The 20,835-nt window shown below is 38.1% G+C and overlaps 1 protein-coding gene across 1 annotated transcript in view; it reads left to right on the top strand.

The window, feature by feature from the left end:
- The window catches only part of CNOT6L (CCR4-NOT transcription complex subunit 6 like), a 39,590-nt gene that overhangs the window by 10,406 nt on the left and 8,349 nt on the right, over positions 1 to 20,835 (top strand). Inside the window, exons 2-7 of the mRNA XM_026717129.2 lie at positions 11,752 to 11,873; positions 13,240 to 13,426; positions 14,396 to 14,481; positions 16,737 to 16,826; positions 17,108 to 17,176; positions 18,918 to 19,075. Coding sequence (XP_026572914.1) covers positions 11,762 to 11,873; positions 13,240 to 13,426; positions 14,396 to 14,481; positions 16,737 to 16,826; positions 17,108 to 17,176; positions 18,918 to 19,075 — 702 coding nt within the window. The 5' untranslated portion in view covers positions 11,752 to 11,761. The remainder of the gene's footprint in view (positions 1 to 11,751; positions 11,874 to 13,239; positions 13,427 to 14,395; positions 14,482 to 16,736; positions 16,827 to 17,107; positions 17,177 to 18,917; positions 19,076 to 20,835) is intronic.

Raw genomic sequence — 20,835 nt, 5'->3', positions numbered from 1 at the left:
TGCTTCTACTACAATACTAAAAGTATAAGAGTGGGAGCTAATTAGAAATGCTTATAAGATATAGGAAATGTTAAATGTGTAAGGTTTTTATTTCGGTATACTGTAATCAATTGCATGAGTTTTTTTTAAAGGCCACAGATAGCTGCAAATGTTATTTGGAGTTAACAAATGACAATTTTGTGATAAATGAATTTATATAATTTTCAACCTCCCTGAATAAAATTAATAATTTATTTATGTTAGGTAAAAGAGCGGGGGTAATTATTTTCATCAATGTAGCAAAGAACATAAAGGCAGAAGCTTGTAACTTTGTAGAATAAAAACTTTATCTGGAAAACAGTAAAATCTTACTTAAAATGGTATTTCTGATAGGCAGAATAAATGTATTCTGTTGTATAATATTTGAAATCTGGGTTTTATTTTTATAGTCTGTCACTCCTCATTGATTCTAGATCAGTATTTGTGTTTTACTGAGGCACATTCCATTGAGAGTTCATGTGAGTTAGATTGTTTTGAGATTAATTGCTTTAAGCTAGATCTAATATGCAATAAAAGAATCAATAAAAAGCCCAAAGGTGCTTTTTCAAAAGGCAACTGGACTTTGATTTTCCTTGAAGACATTTTGCTTCTCATCCAGGAAGATTCTTCAGTCCTGAAATTCCTTGGATGAAACGTAAAATGTCTTCAAGGAAAAACAAAGTCCTTTTGCCTTTTGAAAAAGCACCTTTTGGAAAACCATGGCCTGGATGATTGAGAATCTCCATAGATAACCAATACAAATTCTCCACAAACTTTTTTCCTTAAGTAATACAGGTAGTCCTTGACTTATGACTGGTTGCTTAATTACCATTTGAAGTTTACCATGGACTCTCCAAAAGGTACTTACGACCCAGTTGTGATGGTCACACCCATGATTGCATCTTGAGTGCTTTGCATTTACAGCCATTTGTAACATCTTCAAGAGTAGAGCTGTAGAAAATCATTGCGTGCTATAAACTGTTCCATTGATCTATCATGGCAAAATGCAATAGTACAGGTAGTACTATTTACAACAATTAATTACAACAGTTAATTTAATGATTGTTCAAAGTTACAACAGCACTGAAAAAAATGATACGACCGTTTTTTGCAGCATCCCCGTGGTCAAAATTCAAGTGCTTGGCAGGTGGTTCATACTTATGACCCTTGAAGTATCCCTGAGTTGTGTGACCCCCCCCCCCTTTGCCATCTTCTGGCAAGCAAAGTCAATGGGGAAGCCAGATTCACTTAACCAGGTTACTAACTTATCAACTGCAGTGATTCATTTAATTGTGGCAAGAAAGGTCATAAAATGGGGGCAAAACAAATTTCCCATTTAGCATCAGAAATGTTGGGCTCAATTGTGGTAAGTCGAGGACTACCTGTATATCCCTTTCTTCTTGACTTCCTCTATTGTGACTGAGAAGGATGGTTGGATTTATTATAAAGTATCACTAGAAAATGGATCCAACAATTCCACCTTATTTAGACTTAACAAGAACGTCCAAGCTGCCCAAAGTTTGAGATGGAGGCAATTTCACAGAAGCATGCTAGCTCCTCCTCCCATCTATTCTACAAATTGCAAGTTTTGATAGGTCCACTACAATGCAGATTAGTAGGAATCGAAGCGCTTTGGGCTAAAGGGAGGAGTTTAGTTTGATAGGACAAGAAGCAGCTTTTAAAGTCCTGCCTTTTCAACTTTTGATTTTACTTTTTCCAGTAGAAGCAACCCTTTCCTGTTGGATCCATCTTCGAGTGAAAAGTACTTTTCAGCTGGGTTGGTATGGCACAGAGGTTAGTTTGGGCAATCATCCTTTGCTGTGTAGGAGCTTCAAGATAGTGACAATTATAGGCAGAACAATATGAATATTTGAAATCCTTTTGTGGTTTTTGTATTCTGTCATCTGTATAAAATACTTGCAGAAGATTAGAATTTTATAAGCAGGAATACAGGATTAATTTTAGGAGCCAGAATTGATTATCTGACTAGTATGAGCTTTTTAAACTTAGAGACACATTTCATAATGTTTGAATCCTTTAAAAAGATCCTTTGTTTATTAAATTTGTTTGGTTCAAGGCATTTTTCTTTGTCATGTACACTTTTTAATAAGTTTTCAGCTCATCAGATGAATTTCTTAATATGTGTTGTTTTTAAGCTAGAAATTATTCTATAATGCAATAGAAATATCTTATTCTAACTAAAATTGGATGTCAAAAGGAGTTTTGAATTATAAATTCGTGTCTGATAATTGCTGTTATGTATAATTCTAAAGCTGGGTTTCTGTGGTATGGCAGAATTGGGGAAGGAGAATATTTTCTCAGAAATAGCATTATTCACAGGTCACAAAATACCTTCCAATAGCCTGATTAGGAATGGCAATAGTTGTTAATGGCAATATTTTAAGAAATTTGGGGGTTTTATTAAAGAAATGCATTAAGAGTTTGTTACAATGAGAGCTTTCTGTCTTGTGACTCCAGGTATGATATATAAGGCTCTTTCCGTGTTCAGAAATAGCTTTTAAAAGCTTACTTGAATATAGCATTGCTTTTCTCAACATAGCTGAGATGTTTGGCAGTGTGAAATTTTGGGATGTTGGAGAAAGAGTTTTTGCAAAGCAAGTCAGAACCTGTTTATATGAAGGCTCCTTGGATTGCGTCCAAGTTCTATGTGGATCTGTGACAGTGTAGAATGAATTATTATTACACACTTGTGTGAAAGTATCATATGATCCTGCCTTAAGTTCCATTGCCATCTGCTTTAAAGTGTAATAAAATTAAATTTCTTGATTTGTTTTTTGTTCTATAATCTTTTTAAAGAGGAAGGAAAATTGAAATTGTGTATTTTGCAGATTTTCACTACAGCAAATAACTGAATGAAGACTTGTTTGTGTGGACATCATTTTGTTTCTCGGAATAAGCTGCTCGGGTTTCAAAGTGCCCTGTTCATTCCAAGAAATCTGAGTAAATGAAAAACAAATGAAATAGCCGCTCAGTTTTGTTGCTCTATAGATTCAGTAGCTTACACTTGGGTTAAGTAAAAGGAGAATATAAAATCATAACTTGAAGGTATCTGATGAAGAGGTTGTTGAGCAATTGTACATAAGACTTATTATAGGCATCAATTCATGTAGCAACCAAAACCTATCCTTATTTGATAAAGTCAATGTGAGATATATCGTAGAAACTCTCTATTCTATTCTATATATTAAAATAGTTATCTAGTCTCTGCTTTTAAAGAACAGTTGGTAGCTGAGGAGCTTGTTTTGACCCAGGAAAAGCCTTGGTCACTTGGTGACCTGATACTGAATTAATAGAAGTATTTAATGTCTTTGGAACAGAAGGCATCCCACATGTGGGCACAAAACCTTGATTTATAAACCAGCCAACTGCCAGCTAATTACCCCTATTGCTTTGCTGCTTTCAGTCTGATTTGTGGATTAACAGCTCATTGTGTGATCTTTTTGTAATCCCGTCCAGATATCATGTTGTAAAAATCAGCTCATCGAAGCTGTTTACCTTGAGCAAAATTGAAGCAGTCCTTTCAAAGTATCATATGTATTTGCCATTTCTGCAATATATATATATATGCCTATATGTAACTATGCAGTTACTACACTGCATTTCTTATAGGGGCCAATATGCTGACTCTGTAAACCACTTAAAGAGGTCTATAAAGCACTATAAAGCGGTATATAAGTCTATTGCTTTGATCAAATTGGCCAGGCAGATAATAAGGGAAATGAGTGTTCCCATATGTAGCCAAGACCTATGATATGTAGAATTTTATAGGTAATAATCAGTACCTTGATTCTACATGGCAACCAATGCAGCTTGCGAAGCAGAAATTAGTTTAGTTTGTTGTCATTGCACCTTGTACAACAAAATTAAATACCATCTTCAATGTACATTATGACTATGAAAATAAACACAAACACACATCCTTCACATTCCACACATCGATGTTACATAGGCAAAGGGAGTGTCTGTCCATCACTGTCTGGACTGCTTCATTCTGGATCAGTTGAAGTTTCTGGATGGTCTTCAAGGCAGCCCCATGTAGATAATAAAGAATGTGGAGTATAAGCCTGATTCTGTCATAATCAAGCTTCTGGGAACATTGTTTTCTCTACGGAAGTGCCAAAAACTTTAAGGAAAATACCAGTTGATACATAAATGCTATAAGTTGACTAGTCCTAAACTTTTATGCATTATAAATGTGATGCTTTTCATAGTCTGTCATACTAATGTGCATTATAGTATAAGCATGAATAACTACAGTTTGTGCCTTAGATTTAAAACAGTGCTATCCAGAATTTCAAAGCTGGTCTTTTTCAGTGAACGCAAGCAGATGCTGTTATTGTACAGATAGAAAAGAATATCCATAGTTCATGGTTGAACTGTGGGGTCCTTGGTGCTCTCAGCAGAACATCTGCAAGATAACCAAGCTCAGAGCACCAAGGACCCCACACATGCTGATAATACGGTTGGCTGGAGATTGCATAAAACATAAACAGGATTGTGGGCTGAAGTTCACATCTCTATCTTACTAACCTAAGAGTTGTGCTAGAGGCATCTCAAGGCCAGTACAATACACAGCATATTTCTTTAAGATAAATCATTAAAGCTAGCTCTAAAATCAGGCTGGTCTCCAGCCTGTGGCAAAACTAAGATTAGCTTCTAATATATTTTGGTCTTACAGTTTTCAAGTTGCTCTTTGATGAAATTTATTCTTCACTGAGAAGTCCTGGTAATTATAGTACCATTTCCTCCCTTCCATTGAATCCTGTAGTTAAGAAATTACATCCCAGAATACTCATATCCACAGTAACTTTGGGCTGTTTACTGGAAGGTAACACAACTTTGACCCAACAAGCTACAAGGGCTTGTTTGTCCCTCCCACCCCCAGATAACTATTTCTATATTATTATATTTGCTATAAATTGTTCAAGATGGACTTTCCATAAACATTGATGGGAATGGTATCGAAGAGAGAAAGTGTTTTAGCTACTGCAAAATATTTATAGCTGCATGATGTAGGAATAGACTGGCTATCCATCCTGTTTCCCACATATTTTATTAATGTTTTAATTACAAGGTTTTGCACCACCCTCATTTTCTAATGTAAAATGAAGGAAGCAGATCCTACTTATATTACAAATTCAATCCTTTAGGTAAATATCAAATGTGTGGCACAGCCTTAGGACATCTTCATTTACATACAGTTTGAAATCTACAAATAGAAGCTACCGTACCGCCATTTTATTTGGGAGAGATACCACTATGCCACAACAATTTTAAAAGTTTACATCAAGAGTAGAAAATAAAAATTGATATGTGGCCTAGCATAAACTTATTAAAAAGGTATTACAATACATAGTCAAAACTTGTTTGAAAAATGCAAGAGGCAACCTTAGGAAGAAATTCTTTTAAGTCCTTAAGAACAGAATTCATTAATTAACTTTTTGGCAGCTTTTTCCCATAGCTGAGCCTACCTTGTGGGAAAACCTCTTCCCAGCAGGCTCTAGTTTTCTAATAAAGCATTGGAGCTACTCTCTAAAAGAACCTGTCCCTGGAAATATTCTGTTTTGAGTTTTTGGTTTTAAACCAGGATATTAAATTCAACTTGGAAATAAGCTGATTGTCTGTCTGTCTCGACCTACCCACCTATCATATCTATTTCTATAGCCACCTATCTCAGTCAATGGCTCTCTGGCCTATACAAAGCTAATATAATATGTATTGACTGTTCGGCTTATATCTTTGTAATTTCTGGTCTCCATGTTACTTTAGACGTCAATTCCTTTCACCCCAGTTGTTAGGGTGAGGAAAGTTGTAGTCTAATAGCAACTGGGGATCTAAGGCTGGAATCGTTCCAATGTTGCATGCTGTAGCAGTTTGAAATTCCCAAGTGGTCTTTAAAGGCAAGATGTCTTTGTGCATTGTAACAACTGGTTGAAAGCAAGATGAAGAAATAGATTGAATTATCAGGTGGAGCTCTTAAGATAGTAAAACTCCAGATCCAAATGCTTGTGCATCTCAATTTGATAGAAATCTGATTTCACAGACAACAATTCTCCAGGCTGTGTGAGGTGGAAAACCTTCTTAGACCTTCTATCCAAAATCATTTAACTTGAAAATCTTGGATTGACTCTTAATTTTTTTTTCATACAGAGTATATGCATTTCACATTGAGATGGTGCCTGTTTTCTGTAAGCCATCAAAAATCTAAGTACAATGGTACAGGTAGTCCTTGACTTACGACTGTCATTCAGAACTCAATTATGTATGCAAGTTATGCTGTTCATTAAGCAGGTCAACATATGATCACATGCCCATGGAGGGGGTGTGGCCATCAGAACTTCAAAGCTGGGCCATGACCATCTTTTTGGAGGTCTATCATAACTTCAAATAAGTTGATAAGAAACTGATTGTAAACCCAGGACTACTTGTGTATGATATAATAAGAAGTACAGATAGTCTTCTACTTACAACAGCCCATTTAATGACCGTTTGAAGTTAGCGACTGATTCATATTTATGACAGCTGCAGTGTCGCAGGGTCATGTGATCACCTTTTGAGACCTTCTGACAAGCAAACCCAAGGGGGAAGCCATTGGACTGTCAACAAAGTCAACTCTCAAGCCACTCACTTAACAAATGTCTTGCTTAGCAACAGTAATTTTGGGCTCAGTTGTGAGTCATAAGTTAAGGATTACCCTGTAGTAAGAAACCAGCAAATGAGAGTGGAGAACTCCGTTCCCAGACTTCTTATATTTGGCTCTCAAAGCTGCAGTTCTGAATTTCACAGGCTGCTGGGCTGCTCTTGTTGGCTTCACTGTTAGGTTTGGAATGAGGTGGCTTCAAAACTGATGGTGCTTGTTCTGGACTACAGTATAACCCCAGAAAAGTCCAAATCCTTTGTGAAATGAGTAGTTCTTAGATATTGGCAATTAAAGCACAGTAAGAAGTTCAGTTCAAGGTTCATGTTTTTTTTTCCCAAAGCACAGATTGTCCTTGAGTTACAACAGTTGGTTTAGTGATCGTTCAAAGTTACTACGGCATTGAAAAAGGTGACTTATGACTGTTTTTTACATTTAAGACCATTACAGCATCCCCATGATTGTGTCATCAAAATTAAGACACTTGAGGGCTGACTCATATTTATGACGGTTGCAGTGTCCTAGGATCATGTGATCTCCTTTTGCAACCTTTTGACAAGCATAGTCCATGGGGAAGTCAGATTCACTTAGCAGTTGTGTTACTAACTTAACAACTCTGGTGATTCACTTAACAACTGAAGAAAGGTCGTAAAATGAGATAAGAAAGGTCGTAAAATGAGACAAAACTCACTACACAACTGTCTTGTTTAGGAACAGAAATTTTAGGCTCAATTGTAGTCTTTAAGTCGAGGACTACCTGTAAAATGTTACCAGTTCATGGATTAAAGTGCACAGCGATATTTATGCCAAGTGTTAAGGATGGATAACAAAATAATTATGCTAGATTCGGCTACAGAAATGGTTTTATGTGTTCATTTTAAAAACCTTTTCTAAAGTTCACATTTAGGTGGTGTTCCTCTGAAGTTGTATGGAAAAGAGGATTTGACTGTAGTGATTATGGTTAGACCCAGAATGGTGGCTATTTTAAGAAAACAATCCACCCACTCCCTTTGTCCTTGATACAATTTGCTTCATACCGGAATGCAACTCTTTTGGCAGCTTGTGTTTTCAAGGATGCCCTTGTAAATCTATAGCCTGGAGTATAGTTTTGTCTTCACTGTGTACAAATGCCAGTTGCTAAGGTACATATTTTGTGTTCATGTATTTTTGTGTATCAGCCAAATAGGCCCACTGCGCATAAAATTCTTTGAAAACTTTGTATTCGAATGTACTAAGCATATATTGTTGACTAGGGCAAAGAGCAATTAACCATTAGAAATATTTAAAAACAAAGACGTAGCAGCAGCATATCCTAATTCTGAATCTCACAATGTACAGCTGTTTGGAGCAGAAGAACTTACATCAATTCAACCCAGCTGTTGAGTTACAGAAATAAGTTCTATTTCACTTGCTTAAGGAGATCTGTGTCCGTAGTCTAGTTGCATGTGCCTGTCTATATAGGTAGTCCTCGACTTATAGTGACCATTTGAAGTTACAACAGCACTAAAAAAAATGACAAATTTTCCATTGCAGCATCCCCATGGTTACATTATCAAAATTCAGACACTTGGCACTTGACTCATATTTATGACGGTTGCAGTGTCCCAGGTTCATGCAATCACCTTTTGCAAACTTCTGACAAGCAAAGTCAATGGGGAAATCAGATTCACTTAACGTAGTTACTAACTTATCAATTGCAGTGTTTCAATTAACAACTGTGGCAAGAAAGGTCGTAAAATGGGACAAAATTCACTTAAATGTCACAGCGACAGAAATTTTGGACTCTATTGTGGTCATAAGTCGATTATCTGGATCTGATCCATGGTTAGGGCTAAGTGTTGAGGATGTTGAATACACATTTGTTTGGCTAAGACTTCTAGAATCTGCAGACAGCTCGGTTTGCATTTCCTTGCCACAGACAAGTGTAAAATCAAGCAAATGATTCCTGATTTTGAATTTATTACTTTTTCCTAGTTTCTTTTCCAACTTAAATGCAGAAAAAAATAGAAGTTTCTTCTTCTAAAAGTTCATGTCATTGTTCTAAACATAAATACCAGCTTTTGCCATTGTTGTGCTAAGGATCAGTGTAATTAATTATGTGCTATATTTCATAATTGAAACCCTTAATTTACCCTAAGTATTAATTTAGACTACTTCTGTGTGGCAAAATAAAAATGAAGTGTCTTTAAGGAAAAAGTAGTTAGTATTTCTAGGAAATTAATGTTTCTATTTTGAGAAAAAAACTTAATGACTAATTAAATTGCCACAGAATGGCATTTCTATAGAGATGGCAGATTTTAGAGAAAGTAAATTACCCGTAAAAGTTACTTGCAATAAGTTTATCATTTTTGGTTTATGTTACTCATCTTTTTGGCATGAGATAATACTACAGAGCTTTTAAATTTGTTTGTGGGAGCATGATTAGATATACATAACAATAATACATATTTAGAGGAAGGTATTGAACAAACCTTTTATTGCTTGTTCTATTTTTACTTCAGAAGTGTTTAGTTAGATATGATAGTATTACCATGTGAAGCAAATCTAGTGGCTAGGTAATGCATAAAATTATAACCATGTATTCCATGGTCACAAGCCACGCTCAACCCCATCTTCAAAAAGGGAGACCCCCAGCCTAGTTGAAAATTACAGACCAATCTCCTTATGCTGCGTCACCTGTAAAGTCATGGAATCAATTATTAACCAATCCATTATCCTTCACTTAGAGACAAACAACCTACTCTCCAATAAACAATTTGGTTTCATGAAAAAACTATCCTGTAATCTGCAAGTCTTACACTGCAAAAACATATGGACTACACAACTCGATCAGGGCAAAACAGTAGATGCAATCTACATAGACTTCTGTAAAGCCTTTGATTCAGTGGTACACGACAAACTATTCCTAAAACTAAAATCTTACGGTATCTCTGGACAACTGCATAACTGGATAGAAGCATTCCTGTCAAACAGACAACAAATGGTCAAAATTGGGAGCATCCTATCAAATTCTGTACCTGTCAACAATGGTGTCCCCCAAGGCAGTGTTCTAGGACCAACTCTCTTCATACTCTACATAAATGACCTCTGTGATCATATTAAGAGCAACTGCATTCTCTTCGCTGATGATGTAAAGCTGTTCACAGACAACACTGCTACCCTTCAAAAAGATCTTGACTCTGTATCAGAATGGTCAAACAAATGGCAACTTCAAATCTCAACAAATAAATGCTCTGTCTTACATATTGGCAAAAAAAATCAGAAAATAAAATACAGGCTGAATAGTCCAAGATTTTGTTGATGATCCACGCTCTGTAAAGGACCTTGGAATACTCATCTCGAATGATCTAAGTGCTAGAGCCCACTGTAACTACATAGCCAAAACAGCATTAAGAGTTGTTAACGTAATCCTACGTAGCTTTTTCTCTGGTAATATCACACTACTGACTAGACCACACAAAACATTTGCTAGACCAATACTCGAATACAGCTCATCAGTCTGGAACCCACATTACATATCTGATATTAGCACAGTTGAGAAGTCCAGAAATATTTCACAAGAAGAGTTCTCCACTCCTCTACTCGTTGTAGAATACCTTATGCCACCATACTTGAAATTCTAGACCTAGAAAACCTTGAATTACGCCGTCTTCGGTCTGATCTAAGTATGGTATATAAAATCATACATCCTACCTGTCAATACTTCAGCTTCAAACATAACAACACAAGAGCACGCAATAGATACAAACTCAAGGTTAACTGCACCAAACTTGATTGCAGGAAATACAACTTCCGCAACAGAGTGGTCAATGTCTGGAATACTCTACCTGACTCTGTAGTTTCTTCCCCAAATCCCAAAAACTTTAACCTTAGACTGTCTACTATTGACCTCACCCCTTTCCTAAGAGGTCTGTAGGGAGCGTGCATAAGCGCACCAACGTGCCTACCATCCCTGTCCTATTGTTTCTTTTATTTTTCTTGTATGTACCCATTTCATGTATTCATAACTATATACTTAAACCTATTATCTTGTAACTGATTGACAAATCAAAATAAATAAAAAATAAAATCTTTATTAAAGTTGTCTCTATCATATTTCTGTGCACAAGCTTCAAAGTGACATACTGTTTTTAAAATGCAGTAACAGTAATATCCCACAGAAGAGCACACACAGTGATATAATAATATAAAGGGAACTATTTTAAATTAAAAAAAAAACAGAAGCTAACAGGCCATCCGTTGAGACTTAGATTGCAATGGTTTCTCTTCCAAAATACTGTTTTGAACTGGTCGCCCTTTTGTTGATAAGCCCACCATCACCCTAATTTTTTTTCTTTGCCATTGGGATATTTCTAGATAATCTTTAGAACTGCCCACTCCAAAATAAATCTTACCTTGAACCATAAGATGGAGGCAGCAAATGAATTTGGTAAATAAAATCTGTCTGAAAATGAACATAGAAATTACAGCTTGTTGAGAGTCTCGCTACCAAAGGAGGCTTATCCGTTGATACCCAGAACAGCTTTCTCAGAGGTGGCCCTGTCTTTCATGGACCACATTTCTGTAGCTAAATGAGGCAGATATTAAGTGAGTTTTGTCACTTAACGTTAAGTGAATTGCTGCAGTGGTTAAATTAGTAACACAGTTATTAAATGAATCTGGCTTCCCCATTGAAGGTGGCAAAAGGTGATCACATGGCTTTATAGCACTGCAACTGTCATAAATATGAGTCGGTTGACTCATTGTCTGAATTTTGATCACATGACCTCTTGCTGTAATGGTTGTAAATGTAAAAAAAAAGGTCATAAGTCAGTTTTTTCAGTGTCGCTGCCACTTTGAATGGTGAATGAACTGTTGTAACTTCAGGGCCACCTGTAGTAATAAATATAACGTTTTAAGACTAGAGAGTGGCTCCCATTATGGCTAGCTTAATTTTCAGTGCAGAATTTTGCAGCAAACAAGCCTTTCACGATGTACTGTACACCAGTTATTTTTCATGCTTATGAGTCATTTAATGATGAGAAATGTGTTGTTGTAACTTGCAAGCTGTAGTAATGAGCCACTGTTTCTTTCAGACTAACAGGGATGCCAAAGGAAAAATATGATCCTCCAGATCCTCGCAGAATATATACCATCATGTCAGCAGAAGAGGTAGCCAATGGGAAGAAGTCCCACTGGGCAGAGTTGGAAATCTCGGGTAAGGAATCCGATAAATGACCAGATTGAAGGAAAGTAGAACAATGAACTCCTTGTGATCTGGATTCTTTGCTCCTATTAAACCTCTTTGAGGGATCATCTGTGTCTTTAGCAGATCCTTTTTATACAGATAGTCCTTGTCTTATGCCCATAATTGAATCAGGAATTACAGTAAAAAGAGGAGCGGTGCGGTGGCCTCGCGGTGGAGCTCTCGCCTCACGATCAGAAGGCCGCAAGTTCGATCCTAGGTAGAGGCAGATATTTCTTTGTGCACAATGAAGATGTATCTGCTGAACAAAACTCAGCATTGGCGATATGAAGGGCACCCGGCCATTAAAACACTGCTGGTTCCATTTAGTTCCCCAGGCTCCACCCCGCGACGAATTATGGGGTAGTTAAATGAAGATGATGATGATGATGAATTATGGTCAAAAATCATGCAAGTCATCCTGTGATTGATCAGATTTTATGACTTTTTTTTTACGGTGGTCATTAAGTGAATTGCCATGTTCGGTGAGAAAATCTTCAGTCATTAAGCAAATGCTGTGGTTGTTAAAATAACCCTTTGTTCACAATACACATTTTTTGTTGGAAACTGGAAGTAAACATAGTCATGTGACTGTGGGATACTGCAGATGGCTTTAAGTGTCGGCTGGTTGTTGAGCACCCAAAATGCAATCACATGAATTGGGGTGGCCACCAGAACTTCAAATCCAGGTTGTCAGTACCTTTTCTTCGGCCCATTAGAATTTCAAAGCAACTAGTTGTAAGTCAAAGAGTACCTGTATTGGCAAGCTGGGTTTATCCCCTATTTGCGAGTTTCATTTTTCCTATTCAGATGCCTAACTTTAAATGTATCCCTGTTAAATACTTATTTTAATCCAAATGCACAGAGAAGAATTTTTAAAAAATAATGTGTTTTTTGTAGAAGAGGCAATTGTTAATATTTAATTCTTTGATCTTGATATCTGTCTTCACCTGGAAGAAATTCAAATTTTGCCTCTTCAGTTAACTGATATAAAATTCTGATTCAAGAATAACTATTAATTGTCTGTCTTTCTTTCTTTCTTTCTTTCTTTCTTACTGGTTCTGTCCTTTGTGACTTTTATATATGTACCTGTGTTGAAAGTGTATCAAACTAGCTAAACAAAACCTTAAGAATTATTCTTGAATCAGAATTTTTTATCAGTTAACTGAAGAGTGTGTGTGTGTGTGTAGTAAGATATTTTCACACTGAATGGGATAAATTCTGTTGGCTTGAAACCATTGTTTGGTACATGATTGGTACATTTTGTTGCAAGATCAAGTATATTTGTTGAGCTTGTGGAAGAAAACTCTTAAATCTCTCTACCTGTTTCTGATTTTAGGTAGAGTGCGCAATTTAAGTCCATCACTTTGGTCACTAACACACTTGACTGCTCTCCACCTCAATGACAACTATTTGACTCGCATTCCACCTGATATTGCCAAGCTTCATAATCTGGTTTACCTGGATCTCTCATCCAACAAACTCCGAAGTTTACCAGCAGAACTAGGAAACATGGTTTCTCTCAGGTGAATTATCTTCCCAAATAACCTCAAATTTAAAAGCATTTTTGCTGGCGTTGTTTTGGCTACTGTAATGAAACAAACAAAATGTTAAAACGGTATGATATTTATGTAGTTACTTATCAAGCACATCTAAATTAAAGTATCCAAAATACCTTTACAATCCCCAAGGCATGTCACAAATTTTGAGCACCCCTAATGTTTAGAAATTGAAAGTTGAAAAATTTGACACACCCTACGTACCATATTCATGCAATAATTTTTGCACTTTTGTTTTACATAATTTTGGGCGGGGTAGTAATATTTTTAAATTTGTGCTCTTTGGCATAAGATGGTCGAGCATTGGGGAAGGAGGATGACTCAAGTTATGGATAAATGTCGCTACGTATGGTAGAAAACTCAACATTGGACTCTTATTTTGGATAATAGTTTCTCTTCTAATGTGTCATTCTGGCATTTTTATGTACTTTGGAATGAGTCTAATATCTGCAAAACTACTTGCTCAAAATCTTTAAGAATTTCTAAGCATCCAAGTCAGGATGTTTATGATCTTAAAAAATAAGCTCAGTTACTGTTCTAAGGCCAGAGGTTTTTGGTTTTTTAAAAATCTTCTAAGAACTGGATGTGAATTCTTCTAATGTTTTGTCCTATTTTATCTGATCTTTTTATTTCAATCTGAAATAAAGGTTAGTCAGAAGCCCAGAGCCTTGGCTACGTTTGTGGACTTCCTTCAGCTTTTGAATGACCCTTTGTGATAGCACATCATAAACAGAAGTTGTTATTTTGTTTGTACACATAACAATCCAGCACTTCCTGTACATCTTTATCCTCAGTAATGGTTGATTTGAAGGCAGGCTTAACATAGACGCTCTGATGCTTTCTTCATCTCACCACTTAGAAAAGTATCACAATGAATGCAGATGTGTAAAACCTCTTTTAAAACTGCCTTTATTAAATAATTTACTCTCGTTTTAGGGAATTGCTTTTAAACAACAATTTGTTACGAGTTTTGCCTTATGAACTTGGACGGCTCTTCCAGCTACAAAACCTAGGTCTGAAAGGTAAGGGGATAGTAAGAAATATATTTTTGTGTGCTTAAGTGGGCGCTCCATCACTGCAGATTTTTAAGAAGAGACTAAGAGAGTAAGAAGAGACTTGAGCAGGGGGCTGGACTAGAAGACCTCCAAGGTCCCTTCCTATTCTATTCTATTCCTATTCTATTCCCCTTCTCCTTCTATTCCTGTTCTGTTCTTGTTCCTATTCCTTATCCTATCCCCATCCTTATTCCATTCTATTCTCACTCTGATTCCCCTTTTGTCTGACCTTACCCCTCTATTAACCTCTTGGAGACAATATGGGTTGCCCTTGACTTACAACTGCAGTTGAGCCCAAAATTCCCATTGTGAAGCAAGAGTGTTGTTAAGCGAGTTTTGCCTCATTTTACGACCTGTCTTGCCCCAGTTGTTAAGTGGATCCCTGCATTGTTAAATCAGTAACACAGTTGTTAAATGAATCTGGCTTTGCTTGTCAGAAGATGACAAAAGGTGATCCCTGTCATACATACATACCAGTGCCATTGTAACTTTGAATGGTTGCTGAACAGATGCTTGTAATAAGTCAAGGACTATGTGTGTGTGTATACACACACACATATATATACATACACTATATATATTTTAGCCTGATTCTTTATATCTAACCTTTCTGTATTTCTAACATCACCTCCCATCCTGCCTGGTCAAACCTAGGGAATTATGGCAGTGAAATCAAGTTAGAAGGGCTTCTTTTAGCAGTCAATTAATAAACTTCATATCAGTCTTGAGGTATTTTTTTAAGTTGTTTGGAGCCTTTTATTTCAATATGATTGACTTCTGCTGTTCTGTCTATAGAATTTTTGCACCAACCGCTACAAATCTGTATTGTTGTCCAAACCTCAACATGTGTCCGTATAGTTTCCAGGAATCAAGGTTAACTCGAGAAACACTTAGATTAATCTCAATTAGAGAGATGAATCTCCGTTAGAGAGTCGGCAGAGCTGTCAGGGAAGGTTAAAGTCACTTTCCTGTCAGAAGCAAGATCAGCCAGGTAGATTTTCCTTAAAAGAGCAAATTCTGTTGGCAAATGGAATGCCTCTTGGAAGCCCACAAGCCTTCTTTCCTTTGGTTTTATTGTACTAATAAAGCTTTTGATCTGTTTATCAGCCCTAAAAGAGAATCTAAGCCAATTCTGTCTTCAAGGACAGAATTGCCTTTGAACAATACTTTGAAAACTCCAGTTGCAGATAAAGATAGGAAAACATTGAAACCTGTGGTTTTCATCAATCTAGTAAAGAGGACTTCTCCCCAAATAGTTTTAGTTCCAGCCCCATGAATTAAAAAAAAACAGTTCCAAATACTTCATCAAAACATTAAGAAAATAAATTTCATGAAGGACAAAAAGCAGAAAGGCTCTGATTTGGAAGACAGAACCAGATAAATACAGTTTGAGATAAACCTCTTCATTTGTGGAGCAATGGCAAAATCTTTTCCTACTGTCCTCCTGATTGTGTATCAAAACGGATTTCACAATAACTCCTGCTTTCCTCTTAGTACTACTTTATAATGCCTTGTTAAGACCACACTTGCATCCAGTTTTGGTCACCACGATGTAAAAAAGATGTTAAAACTCTAGAAAAGAGTGCAGAGAAGAGCAACAAAGATGATTAGGGGTCTGAAGCCTAAAACATCCGAGGAGCCGTTGCAGGAACTCGGTATGTCTAGTTTGATGAAAAAATGGACTAGGGGTGACATCGTGGCAGTGTTCCAGTATCTCAGGGGCTGCCCCAAAGAAGAGGGAGTCAAGCTATTCTCCAAAGCACCTGAAGGCAGGATAAGAAGCAATGGAGGGAAACTAAGCAAGGAGAGAAGCAACCTAAAACTAAGGAGAAATTTCCTGAGAGTTAGAACAATTAACCAGTGGAAGGTCTTGCCTTCAGAAGTTGTGAATGCTCCAACGCTGGAAGTTTTTAAGAAGCAATTGGACAACCATTTGTCTGAAATGGTATAGGGTTTCCTGCCTAAGCAGGGGGTTGGAGTAGATGATCTCTAAGGTCCCTCCTGTTATTCTCTTGGTTCCCTTGTGTCTTTATGATTTCCCTGGGAATGAAAATGTTATCATGTCTCCTGGTTTGTTCTAGAAATGAAAGGTAGTTCACTAAGTTATCCTACCTTCCGAGATAAAGGATTAAGGATAATTAAGGGTAGTTACAGTAAATGTTAATTTATTCAAACTTAACAATATTTTGGAAGCTATTTCTTTTAAACATCTTTGATTTCAGGCAATCCTTTATCACAAGATATTCTCAGCCTCTATCAGGACCCAGATGGGACACGTAAATTGTTGAACTACATGCTTGACAATCTAGCAGGTAACTTTTTTTTAATGATGATACCAGCAATCTGTCCTACTTACAATATATAAGCTTTGTTAGGGGAGTAATTTTATATTCAAAGTCCTCCTAGAAGGATGTGTGTGCGCTCTCTGAACATACTATATTTTATACTGAATGCTCTTGCTAAGAACAACTGGCTGCTTGGTGCCACGTCGGTACCATATTTATATCATGCATGATTATGACATTAAATTCCAGTGGTTCAAGGGATTTGACTGTAACCCTCATTAACATTCAGACTTTTATCATTATTTCAGTTCATCCAGAGCAGCTGCCTCCAAGGCCATGGATTACATTAAAAGAGCGAGACCAAATTCTGCCCTCAGGTACTACTTCTGCCATCTTTGATTGGCAAGGTGTATTCTCTTTGCTCCAACTAACTCAAGGCATTGGTGTGCTTACAGAAGAGACCTTATACTTTTTTTTTTTTAAAGTATCTTAGGTTTCTGAAGGTACCTTGAACATCTAAAATAAGGATCAAGGAGTGAAAATAAGAACGTTCTTAGACCATGCCCCATTTAAGCGTTATGTTAAAAGCTAAATACAGAAATATGTAAGGATTAGGTGTGTGTATATGCCATAAAATAAGGATAAAAAAGAGGTCTTACAAACTGTTGAAGATGGGAATGTTTTTAATTGTTTTCTATTTTTTTCTTTCTATTTTCTTCTCCCTTTCTTCTTTTTCTCACTTTCATTTATGTCTTGTGTTGTTGGTTTGTTTTAATTGTAAAATCAATAAAAAAAAATTTTTTTTTTAAAAAAAGCTAAATACAGAAATAGTATTTAAAAGATGATAGCGCCAGTCAGGAAGAGCTTAAGCTTAATGGGACTCCAGGAAACCCAAATGATGCCTCTTGAGTTTATGCTGCAACAGCGCAAGCTGAAGGGGAAGGAAAAAAGCTTCATCAATAACAAGTTGAGGTCGTTCTCGGAGAATGCTCGTTTATTCAGCAACTGCTTGAAGTTATAAGGGTGCTGAACAATTGGTATTTACGCCTCAAAGTTACGGCCGTTGCAGCATCTCCACAGCCAGAATTGTGGGTGCTTGGTAGCCCATCCACATTTAATGATTGTAATGTGTGCTTCACTTCTCTCCACCTGGCTTTTCTCCACTATTTCTGCCCCTTCAGGTCACCTTCCAATCTGATGCCCTGGGCTTTGCCACCCCAACTGACCCTTGCCATGTTCCCGCCACTGCTAATGAGACACGCCCAACATGGCTGTGGACCTGAATGCAGGACACCTGAGCATAGAATGGCCAAAGAGCAGAGATGAAGATCAGATAGGCAGGTGTGGGGGTTTATTGAAAGCAGAAGCCAGCACAGGCAAGGCAGGAGAAGCACGAGGCCCTTGCCTAACGGTTGCAGCCAGGACCACCTAAACTGACTGAGCTTCAAGTTCTCTGGTTGGTTTTGCACTGAGCCCTAATGTGAGCGGCTTGGTTTTAGAACGGCCTAAAGACAATTGCAGCTGATTTAAGAAACCGAAGTTAACCCAGGTGGCACGATGTGCAGCGGAGGCTGCTAAGGAGTGCATAATTGCTATGGATTAAGAAATTAGAGATTATCTGTTGGCCCCAGCCTATAATGTGTTTAGCAGTTCACCTTTGGTTCCTAGTGCAGCATTGAATTAATACTCTAGAAAGCACCGCAATACAAAAACAAAAATCTATTTGCATTTTATTATTTATTTCCCCTTTATTATTTTTATAAATAACTCAGGGAAGCTAACATACCTAATACTCCTTTCTCTTATGTTCCCCACAACAACAACCCTGTGAGGTGACAGAGACTATGACTGAACCAAAAGTCATCCAGCCAGCTTTCATGCCTAAGGCGGGACTGGAACTCACCATACTTCAGTTTCTAGCCCAGTGCCTTAACCGCCACACCAAACTAACATGTACAAATTTTAAAGAACGTGGTACTCTTGCTTTCTTTGAAAACTGGCAGCTCTCAAGTCACTGTGTTGATATCCATAGCGCTGAATAAGGTATTCTGTCAAAAAAATTCCTTGACGCATGTCATTGTTCAGCGCTGCTCTCATCATTGGCTTTCTTTTCTCCAGCTTCGTTTACTGTCATGTGCTACAATGTATTGTGTGATAAATACGCTACCCGACAGCTTTACGGCTACTGTCCTTCCTGGGCTTTAAACTGGGAATATAGAAAAAAGGGAATCATGGAAGAAATTGTGAACTGGGATGCAGATATCATTAGTCTTCAGGTAATTATAACTAAATTAGGTCTGCTCTAATATAGTGTCTGACTCACAAACACCCGAAGAGCTGTTTACGAATATAAAATTGTTTTAAAATTTTCTTTCTTGGAAGAAGGGGACAGCATTCCTGTTTGGCAGAATTACTTCGTGCCTTTCCTCCAAGAGTGAAAGATAGTGTACATTTCCTCCCACTCCTTCAATCTGTTCTCCACCATACTTTTGTGAGGGTAGGTTGGGCTGAGAGAGGAGGAGAGCATCTTTACCCAGGGGGCAGCTGTGATTAAAGGGGGATTTGAACCTGGGTATCCTCGGCCATTTGTCTGAAATGGTATGAGGTTTCCTGCTTGAGCAGGAGGTTGGACTAGAAGACCTCCAAAGTCCCTTCCAACTCTGTTATTCTGTTCTGTGCTATTCAGTTGTTCTCCATCACCTTAAGTATTACAGTACACTGATTTTGGGTGGGTCTAGACCAGGGGTGTCCTACTCAAGGCCTGGGGGCTGAATCTGGTGCGCAGGGCTGCCCTGGCAACAGCAAAGGACCAGCCCGCAGTGCCTCTGCCAGCGAACATGGAGCTCGGGAGAGCTGCAGGTAGCACTCCCAAGTTCCTCTTTCTCTGGCAGAGGGTTCTGTTGCAACCGAAAACGGAGCTCGGGAGCATGTTTTCCCTGGCAGAGTGCTCGGACCACCACAGGTGCCCCGACACGAGCCGGCCACGCCCCCCAAGGTTAAACACAACCTTGATGCAGCCCTCAATTAAATTGAGTTTGACACCCCTGGCCTAGACTGTTTCCCTGGATATTTTTCAAACTTTAAGATGTGTGGACTTCAGCTCATGCTGGCTGAAAATTCTGGGAGGTGATGTCTACCCGTCTTGTCTAAGGAATCCCTGCAGATTTTACTCTGCTAGTCCAGAGTTCCCCGATCTTTCCACCTTTGTGGATCGGTGTGGGTGGGGAGAGGGGACGGTGTGAGTAGTGGGCAAGCACGTGTGCGCAGCTCCGTTTGAGCTTGTGCAAATGGAGCACGCGTGCATGTGCTTGCCCACTTCTTGTGCAAGAGGGGATGCACGCACACACTCGCCTGCCACTTCCACGGCCCGGTTCCAATTGTCTCAAGGTCCGGTAGTGGGGATCTCTGCGCTGGTCGTTGCCTACTGTAGGGGGCAGTGCTGATCTTCATTTCAAGGGCCATTGAGCCAGGGCTGTCCAAAGATGTTTCCATGGTCATGTGGCCAGCATGACCTCACGGAGTGCTGTTACCTAAGTCGGGACCAGAACTCACAGTCCTCCTGGTGTCTTAACCACTTGTAAGCAACCTTGGAGCATCATGGTGGCCCATTTGTTGGGTTCCTTCTTCTACAGAGAGTTTTGGAAATATCTCTGAAGGATAGGAGGGAAAATAACTACCGAGGCATCAATCAAATAGGTTTCAGTGAATATCTCAGGCTAACACACAGGAAGTAAGAGAGGTAGATTCACATTTGTAACATTCTGTTATAGGCAGTCCTCAGCTACAGAGGGAACCAGAATTTAAGTGAGTCACCACATGACCGGACTTGATTTTATGGCCATTTTTAACATGGCTGTTAAGTGAAACATGCATTCAATAAGTGAATCTGCCTCCAGAGGTTCTTTGCTTTGTTGCTGTGAGCAACATCAGATGTCCTGTAGTCCCAAAGGTGTTTTTTTTTCAAGAGGCAACTGGACTTCCTTGTTTTCCCTTGAAGACATTTCGCTTCTCATCCAAGAAGCTTCTTCATCTCTAA

The sequence above is a fragment of the Pseudonaja textilis genome, chromosome 6 (genome assembly GCF_049901715.1).
Source record: "Pseudonaja textilis isolate UNSWEBS1 chromosome 6, rPseTex1.2, whole genome shotgun sequence".
NCBI lineage: Eukaryota > Metazoa > Chordata > Lepidosauria > Squamata > Elapidae > Pseudonaja > Pseudonaja textilis.
Note: the sequence above shows the minus strand (reverse complement) of the source record. Positions and strands in the feature narration are given on the sequence as shown.